Source organism: Phocoena sinus, chromosome 9, assembly GCF_008692025.1.
Source record: "Phocoena sinus isolate mPhoSin1 chromosome 9, mPhoSin1.pri, whole genome shotgun sequence".
Classification (NCBI taxonomy): Eukaryota; Metazoa; Chordata; class Mammalia; order Artiodactyla; family Phocoenidae; genus Phocoena; species Phocoena sinus.
In genome coordinates, this window is record NC_045771.1 from 90,664,533 (window position 1) to 90,684,292 (window position 19,760).

General features: G+C 38.1%; 1 protein-coding gene across 2 annotated transcripts in view; it reads right to left on the reverse strand.

Annotated features, from left to right (window-relative positions):
• Positions 1-19,760, reverse strand: part of COG5 (component of oligomeric golgi complex 5) — a 293,055-nt gene that overhangs the window by 89,101 nt on the left and 184,194 nt on the right. For both annotated transcript variants that reach the window (XM_032642661.1, XM_032642660.1), the window contains exon 11: positions 18,883-18,964. In XM_032642661.1, the coding sequence (XP_032498552.1) occupies positions 18,883-18,964 (82 nt within the window). The remainder of the gene's footprint in view (positions 1-18,882; positions 18,965-19,760) is intronic.

Below are 19,760 nucleotides of genomic sequence, written 5' to 3' on the forward strand. Positions count from 1 at the left end.
GATTTTTTTTTTTGGTTTGTATGATTTAGGACCCATAAATAGTCCATATATTATAATTAGTTGATATATCATCAAGCCCCATCTATCGTTCCTCTCTTTCCTTTTATTCCTTTTAATTCTTTATTTAAGAAACTGTGTCATATATCCTATACAGCTTCCCACAGTGTGGATTCTGCTGATTGCACCCTCTGGTCCCTGTATTTACTGTAGATTATCAGCTGGATCTAAAACAGTACATTTCAACCGTGGCTGCATATTGAAACAACTTTGGAAGCTTAAAAAGATCCTGGTGCTTGGGTTTCACCCCAGAGACTTTAATGTAATTGCAGTCTAGGCTTTGAGATTTTTAAACATACTCCAAGTGATTCTAATGTGCAACCAAGTTGAAAACCACTGCAACAGATAAGAGATTTGATCTGATTCCAGGGTCCATAATTTCTGGTAAGCCTACTGCATATGTAGCATATGAACTGGTGTACCATTTACCTTTTTTATATTAACAGTCTATTAATAACCATTGCCCAGATCTACTAAGAGACTGCAAAATGAAGATACTGTAACATTCTTTGTACATTTATTACAGGTGATATTTTTATAAATAAAAACTTATGAAATCAATTATTCAGTTTCTCTGAGATACCGTTTGTAGGAAAGGCAGGAAAAATGTTTTTCTTTCCCCTTTACTTACCACTTTTCAAAGTAAGGAGTAGTATCATCAAGGGTAAGCAATAAGTGTTTCTTCACTTACATCATTATGAATTCATGGATTTAGATGTACATGATGGATTTAAATCACTTGTGATTGTTATCCTTATTGATGTTAAATTTATTCCTTCTCTGGTAGATTATCCATTCAAATTGCTTCCTATTAACTCAATCCTAATAGGCTTGGTCTTCATATCTTCCTTGCTTTCTAGTATATGGGGTTACAAAATTATCCTGCACATTTCTTGCCCCAGTCCAAAAATCAGTCATTTCTCCAAGGACCTTTAATTTCTTTTAATGGGAAATCAACTTGTAAAACCACAGCATCGGTGTCAGAAGGGTTCAGTACTAATGAAATGGTCACTATTTCTACGGCTTTTCAGTAGACAGAGCTATGAAATGTATGCAAATCAAATAATATATATATGTATTTTAATATCTTTATTGGAGTATACTGCTTTACAATGTTGTGTTAGTTTCTGTTGTATAACAAAGTGAATCAGCTATATGTATACACATATATCCCCATATCCCCTCCGGCTTGTGTCTCCCTCCCACCCTCCCTATCCCACCCCTCTAGGTGGTCACAAAGCACAGAGCTGATCTCCCTGTGCTATGCAGCTGCTTCCCATTAGCTATCTGTTTTACGTTTGGTAGTGTATCTATGTCAGTGCTACTCTCTCACTTTGTCCCAGCTTACTCTTTCCCCTCCCCGTGTCCTCAAGCCCATTCTCTACGTCTGTGTCTTTATTCCTGTACTGACCCTAGGTTCGTCAGAACCATTTTTTTTTTTAGATTCCATATATATGTGTTAGCATACGGTATTGGTTTTACTCTTTCTGAATTACTTCACTCTGTATGACACACTCTTGGTCCATACAATTCACTACAAAAAACTCAATTTCGTTTCTTTTTATGGCTGAACAATATTCCATTGTATATATGTGCCACATTTTGTTTACACAATCGTCTGTCGATGGACACTTCAGTGGCTTCCATGTCCTGGCTATTGTAAATAGAGCTGCAATGAACATTGTGGTACATAACTCTTTTGGAATTATGGTTTTCTCAGGGTATATGCCCAGTAGTGGGATTGCTGGGCCGTACGGCAGTTCTGTTTTTAGTTTCTAAGGAACCTCCATACAGTTCTCCATAGTGGCTGTGTAAATTTACATTCCTACCAAAATGGCAAGAGGGTTCCATTTTCTCCACACCCTCTCCAGCATTTATTGTTTGTAGATTTTTTGATGATGGCCATTCTGACAGGTGTGAGGTGATACCTCATTGTAGTTTTGATTTGCATTTCTCTAACGATTAGTGATGTTGAGCACCCTTTCATGTGTTTGTTGGCAATCTGTATATCTTCTCTGGAGAAATGTCTATTTAGGTCTTCTGTCCATTTTTGATTGCATTGTTTGTTTTTCGGATATTGAGCTGCATGAGCTGCTTGTATATTTTGGAGATTAATCCTTTGCCAGTTGCCTCATTTACAACTATTTTCTCCCATACTGAGGGTTGTCTTTTCGTCTTGTTTATGGTTTCCTTTGCTGTGCAAAAGCATTTACATTTCGTTAGGTCCCATTTGTTTGTTTTCATTTCCATTTCTCTAGGAGGTGGGTCAAAAAGGATCTTGCTGTGGTTTATGTCATGGAATGTTCTGCCTGTGTTTTCCTCTAAGAGTTTTACAGTGTCTGGCCTTACATTTAGGTCTTTAATCCATTTTGAGTTTATTTTTGTGTATGGTGTTAGGGAGTGTTCTAATTTCATTCCTTTACATGTAGCTGTCCAGTTTTCCCAGCACCACTTATTGAAGAGACTGTCTTTTCTCCATTGTATATCCTTGCCTCCTTTATCAAATATAAGGTGACCATATGTGCATGAGTTTATCTCTGGGCTTTCTATCCTCGTCTGTTGATCTATATTTTTGTTTTTGTTCCAGTACCATATTGTCTTGATTACTGTAGCTTTGTAGTATAGGCTGAAATCAGGAAGCCTGATTCCTCCAGCCTCATTTTTCGTTCTCAAGATTGCTTTGGCTATTCGGGGTCTTTTGTGTTTCCATACAAATTCTGAATTTTTTGTTCTAGTTCTGTGAAAAATGCCATCAGTAGTTTGATAGAGATTGCACTGAATCTGTAGATTACTTTGGGTAGTAGAGTCATTTTCACAATGTTGATTCTTTCAATCCAAGAACATGGTATATCTCTCCATGTGTTTGTATCATCTTTAATTTCTTTCATCAGGGTCTTATAGTTTTCTGCATACAGGTCTTTTGTCTCCCTAGGTAGGTTTATTCATAGGTATTTTATTCTTTGTGTTGCAATGGTAAATGGGAGTGTTTCCTTAATTTCTCTTTCAGATTTTTCTTTACTAGTGTATAGGAATGCAAGAGATTTCTGTGCATTAATTTTGTATCCTGCTACTTTACCAAATTCATTGATTAGTCCTACTAGTTTTCTGGTAGCATCTTTAGGATTCTATATGTATAGTATCATGTCATCTGCAAACACCGACAGTTTTACTTCTCCTTTTCCAATTTGGATTCCTTTTATTTCTTCTTCTTCTCTGATTGCTGTGGCTAAAACTTCCAAAACTATGCTGAATAACAGTGGTGAGAGTGGGCAACCTTGTCTTGTTCCTGATCTTAGTGGAAGTGGCTTCAGTTTTTCACCATTGAGAACGATGTTTGTTGGCTGTGGGTTTGTCATATATGGCCTTTATTATGTTGAGGCAAGTTCCCTCTATGCCTACTTTCTGGAGGGTTTTTTTAATCATAAATCAGTGTTGAATTTTGTCAAAAGCTTTTTCTGCACCTACTGAGATGATCATATGGTTTTTCTCATTCAATCTGTTAATATGGTGTATCACATTGATTGATGTGCATATATTGAAGAATCCTTGCACTCCTGGGATAAACCCCACTTGATCATGGTACATGATCCTTTTAATGTGCTGTTGGATTCTGTTTGCTAGTATTTTGTTGAGGATTTTTGCATCTATGTTCATCAGTGATATTAGCCTGTAGTTTTCTTTCTTGTGACATCCTTGTCTGGTTTTGGTATCAGGGTGATGGTGGCCTCGTAGGATGAGTTTGGGAGTGTTCCTCCCTCTGCTATATTTTGGAAGAGTTTGAGAAGGATAGGTGTTAACTCTTCTCTAAATGTTTGACAGATTCGCCTGTGAAGCCATCTGGTCCTGGGCTTTTGTTTGTTGGAAGATTTTTAATCACAGTTTCAATTTCAGTGCTTGTGACTGGTCTCTTTATATTTTCTATTTCTTCCTGGTTCAGTCTCAGAAGGTTGTGCTTTTCTAAAATTTGTCCATTTCTTCCAGGTTGTCCATTTTACTGGCATATAGGTGCTTGCAGTGATCTCTCATGAGCCTTTGTATTTCTGCAGTGTCAGCTGTTACTTCTCCTTTTTCATTTCTAATTCTGGTGATTTGAGTCTTTTCCCTATTTTTCTTGATGAGTCTACCTAACGGTTTATCAAATTTTGTTTATCTTCTCAAAGAACCAACTTTTAGTTTTATTGATCTTTGATATTGTTTCCTTCATTTCTTTTTCATTTATTTCTGATCTGGTGTTTATGACTTCTTTCCTTCTGCTAACTTTGGGGGGTTTTTTTGGTGGTTGTTCTTTCTTTAATTGCTTTAGGTGTAAAGTTAAGTTGTTTGAGATGTTTCTTGCTTCTTGAGGTAGGATTGTATTGCTATAAACTTCCCTCTTAGAACTGCTTTTGCTGTATCCCATAGGTTTTGGATCACCGTGTTTTCACTGTCACTTGTTTCTAGGTATTTTCTGAATTCCTCTTTGATTTCTTCAGTGATCTCTTGGTTATTTAGTAACGTATTGTTTAGCCTCCATTTGTTTGTATTTTTTACAGTTTTTTTCCTGTAATTGGTATCTACTCTCCTAGCACTGTGGTTAGAAAAGATACTTGATATGATTTCAATTTTCTTATATTTACGAAGGCCTGATTTGTTACCTAAGATATGATCTATCCTGGAAAATGTTCCATGAGCACTTGAGAAGAAAGTGTATTCTTTTGTTTTTCAATGGAATGTCCTATAAATATCCATTAAGTCCATCTTGTTTAATGTAACATTTAAAGCTTGTGTTTCCTTATTTATTTTCCTTTTGGATGATCTGTCCATGGGTGAAAGTGGGGTGTTAAAGCCCCCTGTTATTACTGTGTTACTGTCAATTTCCACTTTTATGGTTGTTAGCATTTGCCTTATGTATTGAGGTGCTATGTTGGGTGCATAAATATTTACAATTGTTATATCTTCTTCTTGGATTGATCCCTTGATCATTATGTAGTGTCCTTCTTTATCTCTTGTAATAGTCTTTATTTTTTTTTATCTTTATTTTTTTTGTGGTACGCGGGCCTCTCACCATTGTGGCCTCTCCCATTGCGGAGCACAGGCTCCGGATGTGCAGGCTCAGCAGCCATGGCTCACGGGCCCAGCCGCTCCGCGGCATGTGGGATCTTCCCGGACCGGGGCACGAACCCGTGTCCCCTGCATCGGCAGGCAGACTCTCAACCACTGCGCCACCAGGGAAGCCCAATAGTCTTTATTTTAAAGTTTATTTTGTCTGATATGAGAACTGCTACTCCAGCTTTCTTTTTTCATTTGCATGGAGTATCTTGTTCCAACACCTCACTTTCAGTCTGCACATGTCCCTAGGTCTGAAGTGGGTCTCTTGTAGACAGCATATATATATGGGTCTTGTTTTGCATCCATTCAGCCAATCTATGCCTTTTGTTTGGAGCATATTTAATCCATTTACATTTAAGGTAATAATCGTTATGTATGTCCCTATTACCATTTTCTTAATTGTTTTGGGTTTGTTATTGTAGGTCTTTTCCTTGTCTTGTGTTTCCTGTCTAGAGAAGTTCCTTTAGCATTTGTTGTAAAGCTCGTTTGGTGGTGCTGAATTCTCTTCATTTTTGCTTGTCTGTAAAGGTTTTAATTTCTCCATCAAATCTGAATGAGATCCTTGCTGGGGAGAGTAATCTTGGTTGTAGGTTTTTCCCTTCATCACTTTAAACATGTCCTGCCACTCCCTTCTGGCTTGCCAAGTTTCTGTTGAAAGATGAGCTGTTAATCTTATGAGGATTCCCTTGTATGTTATTTGTTGCTTTTCCCTTGCTGCTTTTAATATGTTTTCTTTGTATTTAATTTTTGATAGTTTGATTAATATGTGTCTTGGAGTGTTTCTCCTTGGATTTAGTCTGTATGGGACTCTCTGTGCTTCCTGGACTTGATTAACTATTTCCTTTCCTATATTATGGAATTTTTCAAGTATAATCTCTTCAAATATTTTCTCAGTCCCTTTCTTTTTCTCTTCTTCTCTGGGACCCCTATAATTCAAATGTTGGTGTGTTTAATGTTGTCCCAGAGGTCTCTGAGACTGTCCTGAATTCTTTTCATTCTTTCTCGTTTACTGCGCTCTGTGGTAGTTACTTCCACTATTTTACCTTCCAGGTCACTTATCCGTTCTTCTGCCTCAGTTATTCTGCTATTAATTCCTTCTTGAGTATTTTTAATTTCATTTACTGTGTTGTTCATCATTGTTTGTTTGCTCTTTAGTTCTTCTAGGTCCTTGTTAAATGTTTCTTGTATTTTCTCCATTCTATTTCCAAGATTTTGGATCATCTTGTCTATCATTAGTCTGAATTCTTTTTCAAGTAGAGTGCCTATTTCCTCTTCATTTGCTTGGTCTGGTGGGTTTTTACTTTGCTCCTTCATCTGCTGTGTATTTCTCTGTCTTCTCATTTTGTTTAACATACTGTGTTTGGGGTCTCCTTTTTGCAGGCTGCAGGTTTATAGGTCCTACTGTATTTGGTGTCTGCCCTCAGTGGGTAAGGTTGGTTCAGTGGGTTGTGTAGGTTTCCTGGTGGAGTGGACTGGTGCTTGTGTTCTGGTGGATGAGGCTGGATCTTGTCTTTCTGTAGGCAGGACCACATCTGGTGGTGTGTTTTGGGGTGTTTGTGAACTTAGTATGATTTTAGGCAGCGTCTCGGCTAATGGGTGGGGTTGTGTTCCTGTCTTGCTTGTTGTTTGGCATAGGGCTATAAAAAATCATTACTGTGGGGCTTCCCTGGTGGCGCAGTGGTTGAGAGTCCGCCTGCCGATGCGGGGGACACGGGTTCGTGCCCTGGTCCGGGAAGATCCCACATGCCGCGGAGCAGCTGGGCCCGTGAGCTACGGCCGCTGAGCCTGCGCGTCCGGAGTCTGTGCTCCGCAACAGGAGAGGCCACAACAGTGAGAGACCCGCATACCACAAAAAAAAATAAATAATAATAATAATTACTGTGTTTAAAAGTAAAGTAGTCATAAAATAGATAAACAACAAGGACCTACTACTGCTGTATAGCACAGGGAACAATATTCAATACCTTGTAATAACCCATAATGGAAAAGAATCTGAAAAAGAATATATATATTCAGTTATATACATATAACCGAATCACTTTGCTGTAGACCTGAAAGTAACACAACCTTATAATTTAAATATACTTCAATTTAAAAAAGAGGTTTTAAAAAAAAGAAAGTAAAGTAGTCAAATGAGTAAAGTAAAAAGTCAAATGAAAGACTGCCTCTCTGTGTGGTTATGCCACCAACTGGACACACTATTGCATTAATATTTTACTTTTAATTTTTAGTAATTTCTTCTTTCATTTTAATTTTGTTTTATAACTATATAAAATATTTATATAAGTTCAAAACTAAATCTCCACAACAAAGTATACTCATAGAAGTCTAGGTTCCATCCCTGTCCTCTCCTATGTATTCTTCACACACTCCCTCCCCCAACTACTGGTAACCATTTTGTTCTGGATTTTATGGTTTATCCTTCTATTCCTTAAAAATATGGGCCAAGGGCTTCCCTGGTGGTGCAGTGGTTGGGAGTCCGCCTGCCGATGCAGGGGACGTGGGTTCATGCCCCAGTCCAGGAAGATCCCATTGTGCCGCAGAGCGGCTGGGCCCGTGAGCCGTGCCCGCTGATCCTGCACTCCACAACGGGAGAGGCCACAACAGTGAGAGGCCCGCGTACCGCAAAAAAAAAAAGAATGTGCCAAAATGTGTATTTACTTTTACCACTCCCTTTCTTATTAGCACACTGTAGACATATTTCTCTATAACTTGGAGATTGCTCCATAGTAGTATAAAAAGATATTCCTCATTCCTTCTTTTTTCTTTCTCATTCCTTTTTATAGTTGCATGGCATTCCATTCTATGGATGCACCATAGTTTGTTTACCTAATCCCCTAGTGATGAACATTTGGGCTGTTTTTAGTTTTTTTTCCAAATAATGATGCAATGAACAGCCTTGTGAATATATCTCTTCATGCTTTTCCTAGTGCATTTATGGAATAGATCTTAGAAGTAGAGTTGCCGAGTAAAAAAGCAACTGCTTACATAATTTTGTTAGATACTTATATACTTTGTTAGGTAATTTTGTTAGAAACTCCCCTCTATAAGGTTTGTATGCTAATTAGCATTGCATTAGAGTGACTATTTTCTCATAAGTTTGCCATGTGTTATCAAACTTTTTTTACTTTTTTGCTAGTTTGATAGATGAGAAATGGTGTTTCTGTATACTTTTATTTTGCATCTTTCTATTTATAGGTGACACTGAGCATCTTTTACAAATGCTTAAGAGATACCTACACTTTTTTTGGTAGGGTTGTTGGCCTTTTTCTTCTTATTTTAGAAGCTTTTTATATATTAGTGATACTAACTCCTTTTCTTTGATATAAGTTATAAATATTTTTCTAGTTTGTCATTGTCATTTTATTTTGCTTAAGGGTTTCTTTGCCATGTAAATTTTTTAACATAATCAAATTATCAATCTTTTCATCACTGCTTCTGGATATTAAATCAGAGAAGCTGCTTGTTCACTTGTGTTTCTTCTGGCACTTGAATGGTTCCATATTTCACATTTAATTCTTTGATCCACTTGGAATTTACCCTGCTATGTGAGTAAAGTGGGGATTTTTTTTCTCTTAGCTCTTTTTATCTCAATCTCCTCTTCAACTCTAAGCACTTTATTCATTTCCATAACTACTGGATTACTTTTATCCATTCAACAAATCTCCTTGGAAGATTTAATTAAATATCTTAGTCTCATATTTGCTTTCTTCTTTTACCTCAGTGAAAACTGCTTCATAGTTTATAACTAATGATATAAAATGCTCACTGTAAAAAATCAAATAAAGGCATAAGGAAAAAAGTAAATGTTACCTGGTATCCTATTATCCTACAATAATCATGCTAACATTTTTTCACCATGCTTCTGAGTCCCTGTTTATCATATATATATACTGTTGTTTGTGTTCTAAAAGTACTTCATATTTTAGGGTCTCATTTACCTTATAAGTGCTTACTATTTTTTTAACGAGAAGTATTTTTATTTGACAGTTTGGTTTTCTCCTCAGATTTTCTAATACTTAAAGCCTTTAATATTAACACTTTAGGGATCCATTTCAACAGGATGTTTATTTTGTATTAAGCACTGCGCTATGTGATAGGAATGTAATATGGAATATAAGTACACAGAGATGCTTTCTCTAGAGCCTAATGGGAGATACAGCGAGGCAAGGAGGTGAGCCAGTACAATGCAGTGGGGTAAGGACTGAAACTGGGAACATGTCAGAGTTTTGTGGGAGCAGATAGAGGATATCATACCCATATTTGAGTGTGTGTATGGGGAAGGAGGCATCAAGGAACACTTTATTTCTAAAGTGAGAATGGAAAGATGAGTGTGACTTTTCCAGATGAACAGGGGTATAGACATGTGTTTCAGGTATTTGTAAATACTGAGAAAAAGGAGGATGATTCATTCAGGAACAAAAGCTCAAGAACAGAAATTTAAAAAATTAAAAAGGAAAGTAATGATTGCTAAAGAGAGGAAGGAACCAGAGAAGTCAGGTTGGGACTGTATCCTGAGAGTAACAGGGGTAAGAAGAGTGGAAGAAGAGTTGTTAAGACCAGTGCTCCCATCTTAACAACTAAAGAAGCCAGAGATATTGTTTAAAATTCAAGCTTGCCCCATACAGAGAACCTCTGCTGGACAAGAGGGAAACTGGAAAAGCTTTCAGTGGTTCATGGAACTGAAGTGACAATTTTTAAACTTAAACATTCTCAACCCAAGCATCCTATGGAAGATTTACTTAGTTATGCAGTTGCAGGGAAGCTGGAGAACTAGGTCTAAGCTTCAAAAAGCACAGGTCAAAATACCCTTCATATTTCTGGAAACATATCTTAGGAAACAAAGACCACCTGGGGGGAGAGAACATGCTACCAACAGAGGCAGGTCTTCCTTCCCATGAAGACATTCACCAGATTGTGCAGTTTCATGTGGCGGGAGGCTAAAGAGCTTGTCTGAAAGCCACTGTAGGACAGAGAAAGATAACCTCAATATTTCAGGGCTAAGGCGACAAAGACTCTCCAACTTCTCAATTAAAGGCCTGGGAGAAGCATGCCTTAAAAAAGGGGAGGGGCTTCCCTGGTGGCGCAGTGGTTGAGGGTCCGCCTGCCAATGCAGGGGACGCGGGTTCATGCCCCGGTCCGGGAGGATCCCGCATGCTGCGGAGCGGCTGGGCCCGTGGGCCATGGCTGCTGGGCCTGTGCGTCCGGAGCCTGTGCTCCGCGGCGGGAGAGGCCACAACAGTGAGAGGCCTGCGTACCGCAAAAAACAAAAAAAAACAGAAAAAAAAGGGGGTTGAATTAGAGATATACTGAGTCCTATTAAAACTGCAACTACCCCAAACCAACCCAATCCTAGAGTGAACTGAAATGGTCATACAAAGGGAGAGAAAAGAAACCAACAAAATACTTCATAATATGCAAATAAAATCCTATGAATCAGTAAGACATACAATTCTATAGAAAATCAACAGACGTGTAAAAGAGCATATGCCAATGGTCAATATATATATGGAAAAATGAATAATATCATTAATCATAAAGGAAATAAAAATTAAAGCTACAATGTGATTTGACTGAACATCCACCAGAACGGATAGAACAAAAAACAGAAAATAGCAAGTGATGCAAGGCTGTGGACAAACTGGGACTCTCATATACTATCAATGGGAGTTTAAATTGGTACAGTGACACTGGAAAACTTTTTGGCAGTGTCTACTAAAGCTGAACATACGCATACTCTATCACCTACTATATTCATTTCCTATAGCTGCCGTAACGAGTCACCACAAACTTGGGGGCTTAAAACAATATGTGTCTTATCTTGCAGTTCTGGAGGTCAGAAGTACAAATTTGGTCTCACTAAATCAAAATCAAGGTGTCAGCAGAGCTACTTTCCTTCTGGAGGTTCTAAGGGAGTTTCTACTTGACCTTTTCACCTACCTCCATTCCTTGGCTTGTGGTCCCCTTCTAGCAGTTACGTCACTCCGATCACTGTTTCCACGATTACATCTCCTCTTCTGACTCTGCTACTGCCCTCTTACCTTTCTAAGGCCCTTGATGACTACACCGGGCCCACTCAGAAGATCCAGGATAATCTCTCCATCTCAAGATCTTTAAATTATATCTGCAAAATCCATTCTGCCATGTAAGGTAACACATGCAAATTTCTGGGAGGGCTATTATTCTGTCTACCACACCTACCTATTTTCCATTCCTGGGTTTATTCCCAATAAAAAAGGACAGAATTGTCACAGGTAGCATAGCTCAAAATGGGAAACCACCCAAATACCCATCTATAATATGGTGGATAAAATATAATGTGGCATATTGACCGAATGGTTTATTTTACAACATTGGGAATGACCTACAAGGACATGCAAAACATGGAGGACTCTTAGAAACATGGAGCGAGAGACGTCAGAAAACAAGCACAAGATTAAAACTGGATGATTTTATCTGCATAAAATAGCAATAATTGGGCTTCCCTGGTGGCGCAGTGGTTAAGAATCCACCTGCCAATGCAGGAGACACGGGTTTGAGCCCTGGTACAGGAAGACCCCACATGCTGTGGAGCAACTAAGCCCGTGTGCCACAACTACTGAGCCTGCTCTCTAGAGCCCGTGAGACACAACTACTGTAGCCCACACACCTAGAGCCCGTGCTCCTCAACAAGAGAAGCCACTGCAATAAGAAGCCTGCACACCGCAACGAAAGATTGGTTCCTGCTCTCCGCAACTAGAGAAAAGCTCGCATGCAGCAACGAAGACCCACCACGGTCAAAAATAAAATAAATGAATAAAAATAAATAAATGAATTATTGCTCGTTTAAATAGCAATAATTAAAGCAAAAAAAAAAAAAAAACCCCATCTCTACCATCAGAAATTAGTGGTTACTCTTCTTAGGAGAAGAAGAGGCAGAAACTAGAAGGGGGCATGAGGGGAGCCTCTGGATTCAGGTAATATTCTGTTTCTTGATCTTGATGCTGTTCTTGATCTTGGTAACACAGCTATATTGAGATTTGAAATATTCATTTAGGTATATAAGTATGATACACATACCTTTTCTTTATGAGTACAGTTGGCCCTTGAACAACACGGGTTTGAGCTGTGTGGGTCCACATACATGTGGATTTTTCAATAGTAAATACTACAGTACTACACAATCTGCAGTTGGCTGAATCTGCAGCTGTGGAACCACAGATCTGGAGAGCCAACCATAGTGATACATGGATTTTTGACTGCACAAAACGTTGGTCCTCCTAACCCCCATGCTGTTCAACGGTCAACTGTATTATACTTTAATGAAAGATTTTTTTTTTTTGGTGGTACACGGGCCTCTCACCGTTGTGGCCTCTCCCGCTGCGGAGCACAGGCTCCGGACGCGCAGGCTCAGCGGCCATGGCTCACGGGCCCAGCCGCTCTGCGGCATGTGGGATCTTCCCGGACCGGGGCACGAACCCGTGTCCCCTGCATCGGCAGGTGAACTCTTAACCAATGCGCCACCAGGGAAGCCCCAATGAATGATTTTTAAAAAAAGAAGTCAATGAAAGACTTTTCAAGTCTTTTAAGATTTTTGCAGTTTTATTTAGATATAATTAACTTATAACATTTATTAATATGTACAACATAATGATTTGATATATGTGCAAGATTTTATCAGAGAATTATATGATCAAATTTGTCCTGTCAAAGAAAGTCTCTAAAAAGTTGCTTGATGACTAGACTTAATTTCTGCCAGGTTATACAAACTTTCAGTACTTTTAAAAAACACTCCTCTCAAGTTCTCAAATCTAGAGACTTCTCTTTTTCAGCAAGCTCCAAGTTTTCTTCTTTATGTGCTACATGGTGCTCAGGATGGTCCCTTGTAAACTCATTAGAGCTCTGTAGCAAAAGAATACTTCAGGGGCTTCCCTGGTGGCACAGTGGTTGAGAGTCCGCCTGCCGATGCAAGGGACACAAGTTCGTGCCCCGGTCCGGGAAGATCCCACATGCCGCAGAGCGGCTGGGCCCGTGAGCCATGGCTGCTGAGCCTGCATGTCCGGAGCCTGTGCCCCACAAAGGGAGAGGCCACAATAGTGAGAGGCCCATGTACCGCAAAAAGAAAAAAAGAATTCTTCAGTTGCAGGGATCAAAATTCTAAAAGGTACTTAAAATGAGGGTGTGAGATCTATCTCCTAAGTATATATATTTAAGTTGTACATTAACTTTTAGGAAATGCATCACAGGGACTTCCCTGGTGGTGCAGTGGTTAAGAATCTGCCTGCCAACACAGGGGACACAGGTTCAATCCCTGGTCCAGGAAGATCCCACATGCTGCGGAGCAACTAAGCCCATGTGCCACAACTACTGAGTCTGTGCTCTAGAGCCGGCAAGCCACAACTACTGAGCCCACGTGCCTCAACTATTGAAGCCCTCACGCCTAGAGCCTGTGCTCTGCAATAAGAGAAGCCACTGCAATGAGGAGCCCATGCACTGCAATGAAGAGTAGTCCCGGCTCACCGCAACTAGAGAAAGCCTGTGCGCCACAACGAAGACCCAATGCAGCCAAGAAAAAAAAGAAACGCATCACAGTAAAATCTCATTTAACATGGACACCATTCTAACATTTTTTTTAAATCTACACTAAAGTATTATAATTGTATAGCTTGTTTATCTCCCTATTTCAAAGGAAGAGTGGACTCCCAATTTATCACTGTATCTTTAAAAAGGTAAAGATAATGAGTTTTAGCATATATTTTAAGTCTTAAAGCTTTCTATATCTTCTAACGTGCCTATCTCCTAAAGCGTTTCTCTTATTCACACTTGATTTTCCAAAGCACTACAGATATATACCATGTAGCTTTCTTAACTGTATGAATCAACTCCTTGAGTTGCTTAAGAGTTTTGATAGATTAATATTGCACAAAGGGTTTTAAATTTTTAAAACAGATTTACTTGCCAGAACATTTTAAGCATATTTCAAAAAATGTTTTTAAGTGCTTATGCTATTATAAAAGGGCACTGGCATCTTTTCTTCCTTGCTTCCTTCCTGTTTTTCTTTCGTCCTTCCTTCCAGTCAACAAGCATTTATTGAAGCCTTACTGTGTGCTAGGTACACTTTTAGCCATTGAAGATACTACTACCATGATCAATGTCTTATGGGGAATTAAATTCTAGTGGGAGGAGGGAAGAGTTCAGACTAAATAAATAAATAGTGTGTTAGTAAGTGATGAGAGCTATGGAGAAAACTAAGGGGGATAAGACATTCTGGGAAAATCACATTATAAAGAAGAATTATGAAGTCATTTCAGAGTTCAAAATGGTAATGTTTATTTTGCTTGTTTCTATTGAGACTTGAAAAATATATGTATCATAAGCCAACAGGTTGGTGAACAAACATTATTATCTGGAAACTACGATGAGAAATAACAGACATAAAGCTTAGAAATCATCTTGGAAATAACTATCAGCCACAGATAATTAAAGCAGCACATTTCCTATAGAAGCTATTCTGAATATTCACAGTGACAAGTTCAGGCCCCTTTCCTTTTAAATAAAGTAAATTCACTGTCAAACCCCTAGATTATATTTTATTATATCTAATAGAACTTATTTTTTTAAGCATGAACATTTAAAATCAGAAGGAACATGTTTCTAAGTAGGAAATTTTTCCTTTAGATATTTTCTGCCAAATATTACTTACTTAACACAATCTGTTACACTGTATATAATCTTCAACTCTGCAGATGATTGTATCTCCTTTATATTGCCTGTCTATAATTTTAAACAATTACTACAGTACACTCCAGGGACTATATGTGCTATATAAATGGACTCTGTCTCTTTCTCCAGCCTTGAAGCTGGGCAAATGCAGACCTTGTAGGCCTGTAGGGTGCAGCCCAACAGGTTCTCAGGTGTTTATCACTTTATTTTAATTTTGTAGTATTTTTCCTCAAGGAAAGGATTAGAGAGAATATACCTCTTCCTCACACGAGACTGGGAGGAGTGCCTGTTCCTGAAAGCCAAACTAAAAAACCTCACAATTCACAGAGTATCTGGTAGAGTCTAGCCTCCGTAGTGGGAAATAATTAGCTCTAGACTAAACACTGCTCAGGTTTCGCCAATAAATCTAAAAAGCAAGACTCAAAGGAACCAAATTATTTTTTAGTAACTTGACAGTACCCTAGAGTAAGAATACTTAACAGGAAGACAAAAGTATCTAGTACTAAACAAGGTAAAATTCATGTGTGATACTGAATCACAAATTATCAAACATGCAAAAAAGTAGGAAAAAATATCAATGAGGAAGAAGAAGAAAATTCAATCAACCAGACCCAGAACTGACAGAGAGGACTGAATTAGAGACAAGGGCATTTCCATTCCAGTCGCACTCCCTAGAGTTATACTCTCTTAATATCTGTGTGATTTGTTGGGATGAAGTTTACCTTATACAATTTCTACTAAAAATGTGCTAAATCAACCAATAGTAAACAATATTGGGAGATGTAATGGTTAAAGGTTTGAAATATTTCAAGTATCCTAAGGTTATTTCTTTGGTATGCTCCTACCACATTGAGAGAAAAAAATATTCAAAATGCCAATTAAGTTTACTCATTAAAGAAAGAAAATAAAATACTGTCTACAGGGCTTCCCTGGTGGCGCAGTGGTTAAGAATCCGCCTGCCAATGCAGGGGACATGGGTTCAAGCCCTGGTCCTGGAAGATCCCACATGCCGTGGAGCAACTAAGCCCGTGTGCCACAACTACTGAGCCTGTGCTCTAGAGCTCAGGAGCCACAACTACTGAGCCTGTGTGCCACAACTACTGAAGCCCGTGCACCTAGAGTCCGTGCTCTGCAACAAGAGAAGCCACCGCAATGAGAAGCCCCCGCAATGAGAAGCCCGCACACCGCAACAAAGAGTAGCTCCTGCTCGCTGCAACTAGAGAAAGCACACATGCAGCAACCAAGACCCAACACAGCCAAAAATAAATTAATTAAATAAATAAAATTTTAAAAGAAAGAGAGTAGGAATATACCAATCTAAGAAAAATAAAATAAAATACTGTCTACAACAACTCCAAGGCTTTGAAGTGATAAAGTAAAATTTTAATGAATGCTTGAAAACAGCAACAATGAGCTTTTACATTGCTTTCTTTTATTCTAAAAACTGAGGTTTTAATGAATTTTGTAATTATGCTTATATATTTCGTAGGTCAGTTTACATCTTTGTGTTTTCCTACTGGTATGTGAGTAAATGTATTCCACAACTGGCTTATAGTGTGAAAGTTAAATATTAAAGAAAACTTCATCATAACTGGTTTCATGAAAAACCATTACTTTCATACATGGAGTACGAAACTATTGAAAGGCTGTATTTATATAATACTATATTTGAATATTTGAAAAACTACCTCCTAAAACTGATAAATCAGACATTTTTCAAAACTAAAAACTTTTGTCATTTGGAAGATACTGTTAAGAAAATGTAAAGGCAAACCACAGACAGGGTACTATATTTGTAAAACATACATCTGAGAAAGGACTTGGCAGATATATAAGGATATTTTAAGACTCAATAATAAGAGAATAAGCTAAGAAAATTAAATAAAACTAAAAAGTCAGTCACTTTGATGAACACTTAACCAAAGAAGATATACAGATGGGAAATAAACCTACGAAAATCTAGTCATTACTAGTCTTTAGGCTAGTGAAGTTTTATTAAAAACACAATGAAAGTTCACTGAACACTCACAAGAATGGCTAAAATTAAAATGACAGGGCTTCCCTGGTGGCACAGTGGTTGGGAGTCCGCCTGCCGATGCAGGGAACGCGGGTTCGTGTCCCGGTCTGGGAGGATCCCACATGCCGCGGAGCGGCTGGGCCCATGGGCCATGGCCTCTGGGCCCGTGCGTCCGGAGCCTGTGCTCCGCGTCGGGAGGGGCCGCAGCGGTGAGAGGCCCGTGTACCGCAAAAAAAAAGACGACAGTATCATGGATTGATGAAAATGTAGAAGAATTATCATACATTGTTGATGGGGATGAAAAATGGTACATCTATCTTGGGAAACAGTTCAGCAGTTTTTTAAAGTTAAACATATATTTATCAAATGATCAGGAAATTCCACTCTACGTGTTTACCCAAGAGAATTAAGACACATGTCTACAAAAGACCTGTATGTAAATGACTGTAGTAGCTTTATTCATAATAACCCCAAACTGTAATAAACCAGTTATTCCCCCAACTGGAGAATAGATAAATTGTGTATATCTACACAATGAAATTCTAATCAGCAATAAAAAGAAATGGACTACTGGTACATGCAACAACATGAATAAACCTTAAAATAACTACGTTGCTATACAAGAACTCATACTGCATGATTCCAGTTTTATGAAAATCTAGGAAAAGCTAACTTATACAGACAGAAAGCTTATCATTAGCTGCCAGGAGCCAAGAGGTAGGAATAGGAGATTAACTATAAGAGTACATTAGGGACATGGGGGTGGGGTGTTGGGGATAGAAATGTTCTATATCTTTTTTTTTTTTTTGCGGTACGCGGGCCCCTCACCGCTGTGGCCTCTCCCGTTGCGGAGCACAGGCTCCGGACGTGCAGGCTCAGCAGCCATGGCTCACGGGCATGGCTCTCCGCGGCATGTGGGATCCACTCCGACTGGGGCACGAACCCGCGTCCCCTGCATCGGCAGGCAGACTCTCAACCACTGCGCCACCAGGGAAGCCCTGTTCTATATCTTACTTGTGATGGTGGTTATAAGGATGTAAACAACTGTCAAAAATTCATAGAATTTTCTGCTCAAAGTTGGTGAATTTTATATATGTAAATTACCTCTCAAAAAAGCTGCCCAAAACAGATACCTAAAGCAGGGAGAAGCACAGTATTCTTTGAGTAGGGTGATTTGTAGAAGTAAATAGAATGAATCAGTCCTAAATAAACCCTCTGCTTAAGTTCTGTCTGGGCACACACGAATGAAGACCTTCTCTGTGGTCACTGCCTTGCTGCACACTCCTTTAGAAGTAGAAGTAGGGAAGCAAGGCAGTGTGGTTAATTCATTCTGGAGTTGTCAGGGACTAAATAATGTTTACATTACTAGGTACTTTCAGTAAATGTGAATAACAACTACATACAAACTCTCAAAACACTTTTAAAAGGCCTAGGTACATTCAATGCTCTTACATTCAGTGATTAGACAAAAACACTTATATGATATTAGCTAGTTTGTATACTTCATTGTTTAGAACTACCCTGTGCCATTATTTCATGACAAAAACAAACTAAGAAAAATTTGTTGGATTATATTTGGTTAAGCAACTTTTAATTCATGATGTGGGTATTTCAGCTGTTCATTCATCAAATCTTCATTTTAACAATAAAGGAAAAGCTATAAGGTCTCTGCCTTTTAATATCTCTTTGTTAGGAATTAAAATACTCTACAAGCTTTAACTAAATTCTTCAACATCAATCACCCTTTACATAGGAAAAATTCAGGTTCATCTGACTGAATTATGGAGAATTAACTTATTCTTCTGGAACATTTTATTTCACATCCTAAGTATTTTAAAAGTGTAAAAAAAGAATTTATTGCTTATATAACTGAATATATAGGTAACATAAGAAATGACAATTAGCCAGGAGTTTTTAAAAGATGTTTTATAAACTAATAGAGCAAAACTTCTTGATATTAAATTTTAAAGTAACTGAAAAACTGTGAAATCAACTTGCAAAATAAATACTGCACTTACAGTTTGTTGCTGTCTGAAACTGAGAAGAAAGTGCCTGAGTAACTGAATTCCAAAACGTGTATAAAATTTCAGCGTGTCCATCCTATGACCCAAAAAAAGGGGGTGTATTATTTTTTTAAAATTACAATGGATAAGACATAGCATCGAAAAAGTATTAAAAATGTATTTAAGTCTATCAAACAACGGAATTAAGTAACTAAGTAGAAATATATAGATGAGTCAAATCATGTCTCATGTCATCATCCTTCTCTGCTACATACTTAGCTGTGTGAGCTTGGGCAAGTTGCTAAATCATTCTGTGCCTCCCTGCCCTCTGTAAAATGGAGATAACAGTACCCACACTGCAGGATTATTACAAGGATTTTAAAAGTTTATTAAAGTAAACTCTTGGGACAGTTCTTGGCATATAATAAATCTTCAGTGAATGTTATTATTATTACAATTATTATCATCATCATTTTATATACAGAAGGCAATTTTTGTTACCATAAGAAAATGAAGAACAAGCATGCTTAGACCAAGAGTGACCACCAAGATACAATTCACCAGTTACGAACGAGAACTGCCTGAAGTACAGACACAATTTTGGTTTTGTTTTTTTAAGTCACAGGAATTCCTATTACTCAGCTTAGCAGGATACTGTCACTCAACTATTAATACATATTTTAGAAAGTAATTACTAAAACGAAAAGATAAATATTAGTTTAAGTGTCATTTGTTAAAACCGGACAAAGTATTTTAATACTGTTAAAAGAAAATGACACTTACAGAAATTTTACCAAGCTCTTTAAGGCACTTCTACATGTGTGATAATATTATATCAAATTGCCGTTATTCTATTTTTGAAGTACAACAATGCCAGTTACACATGGTTCACC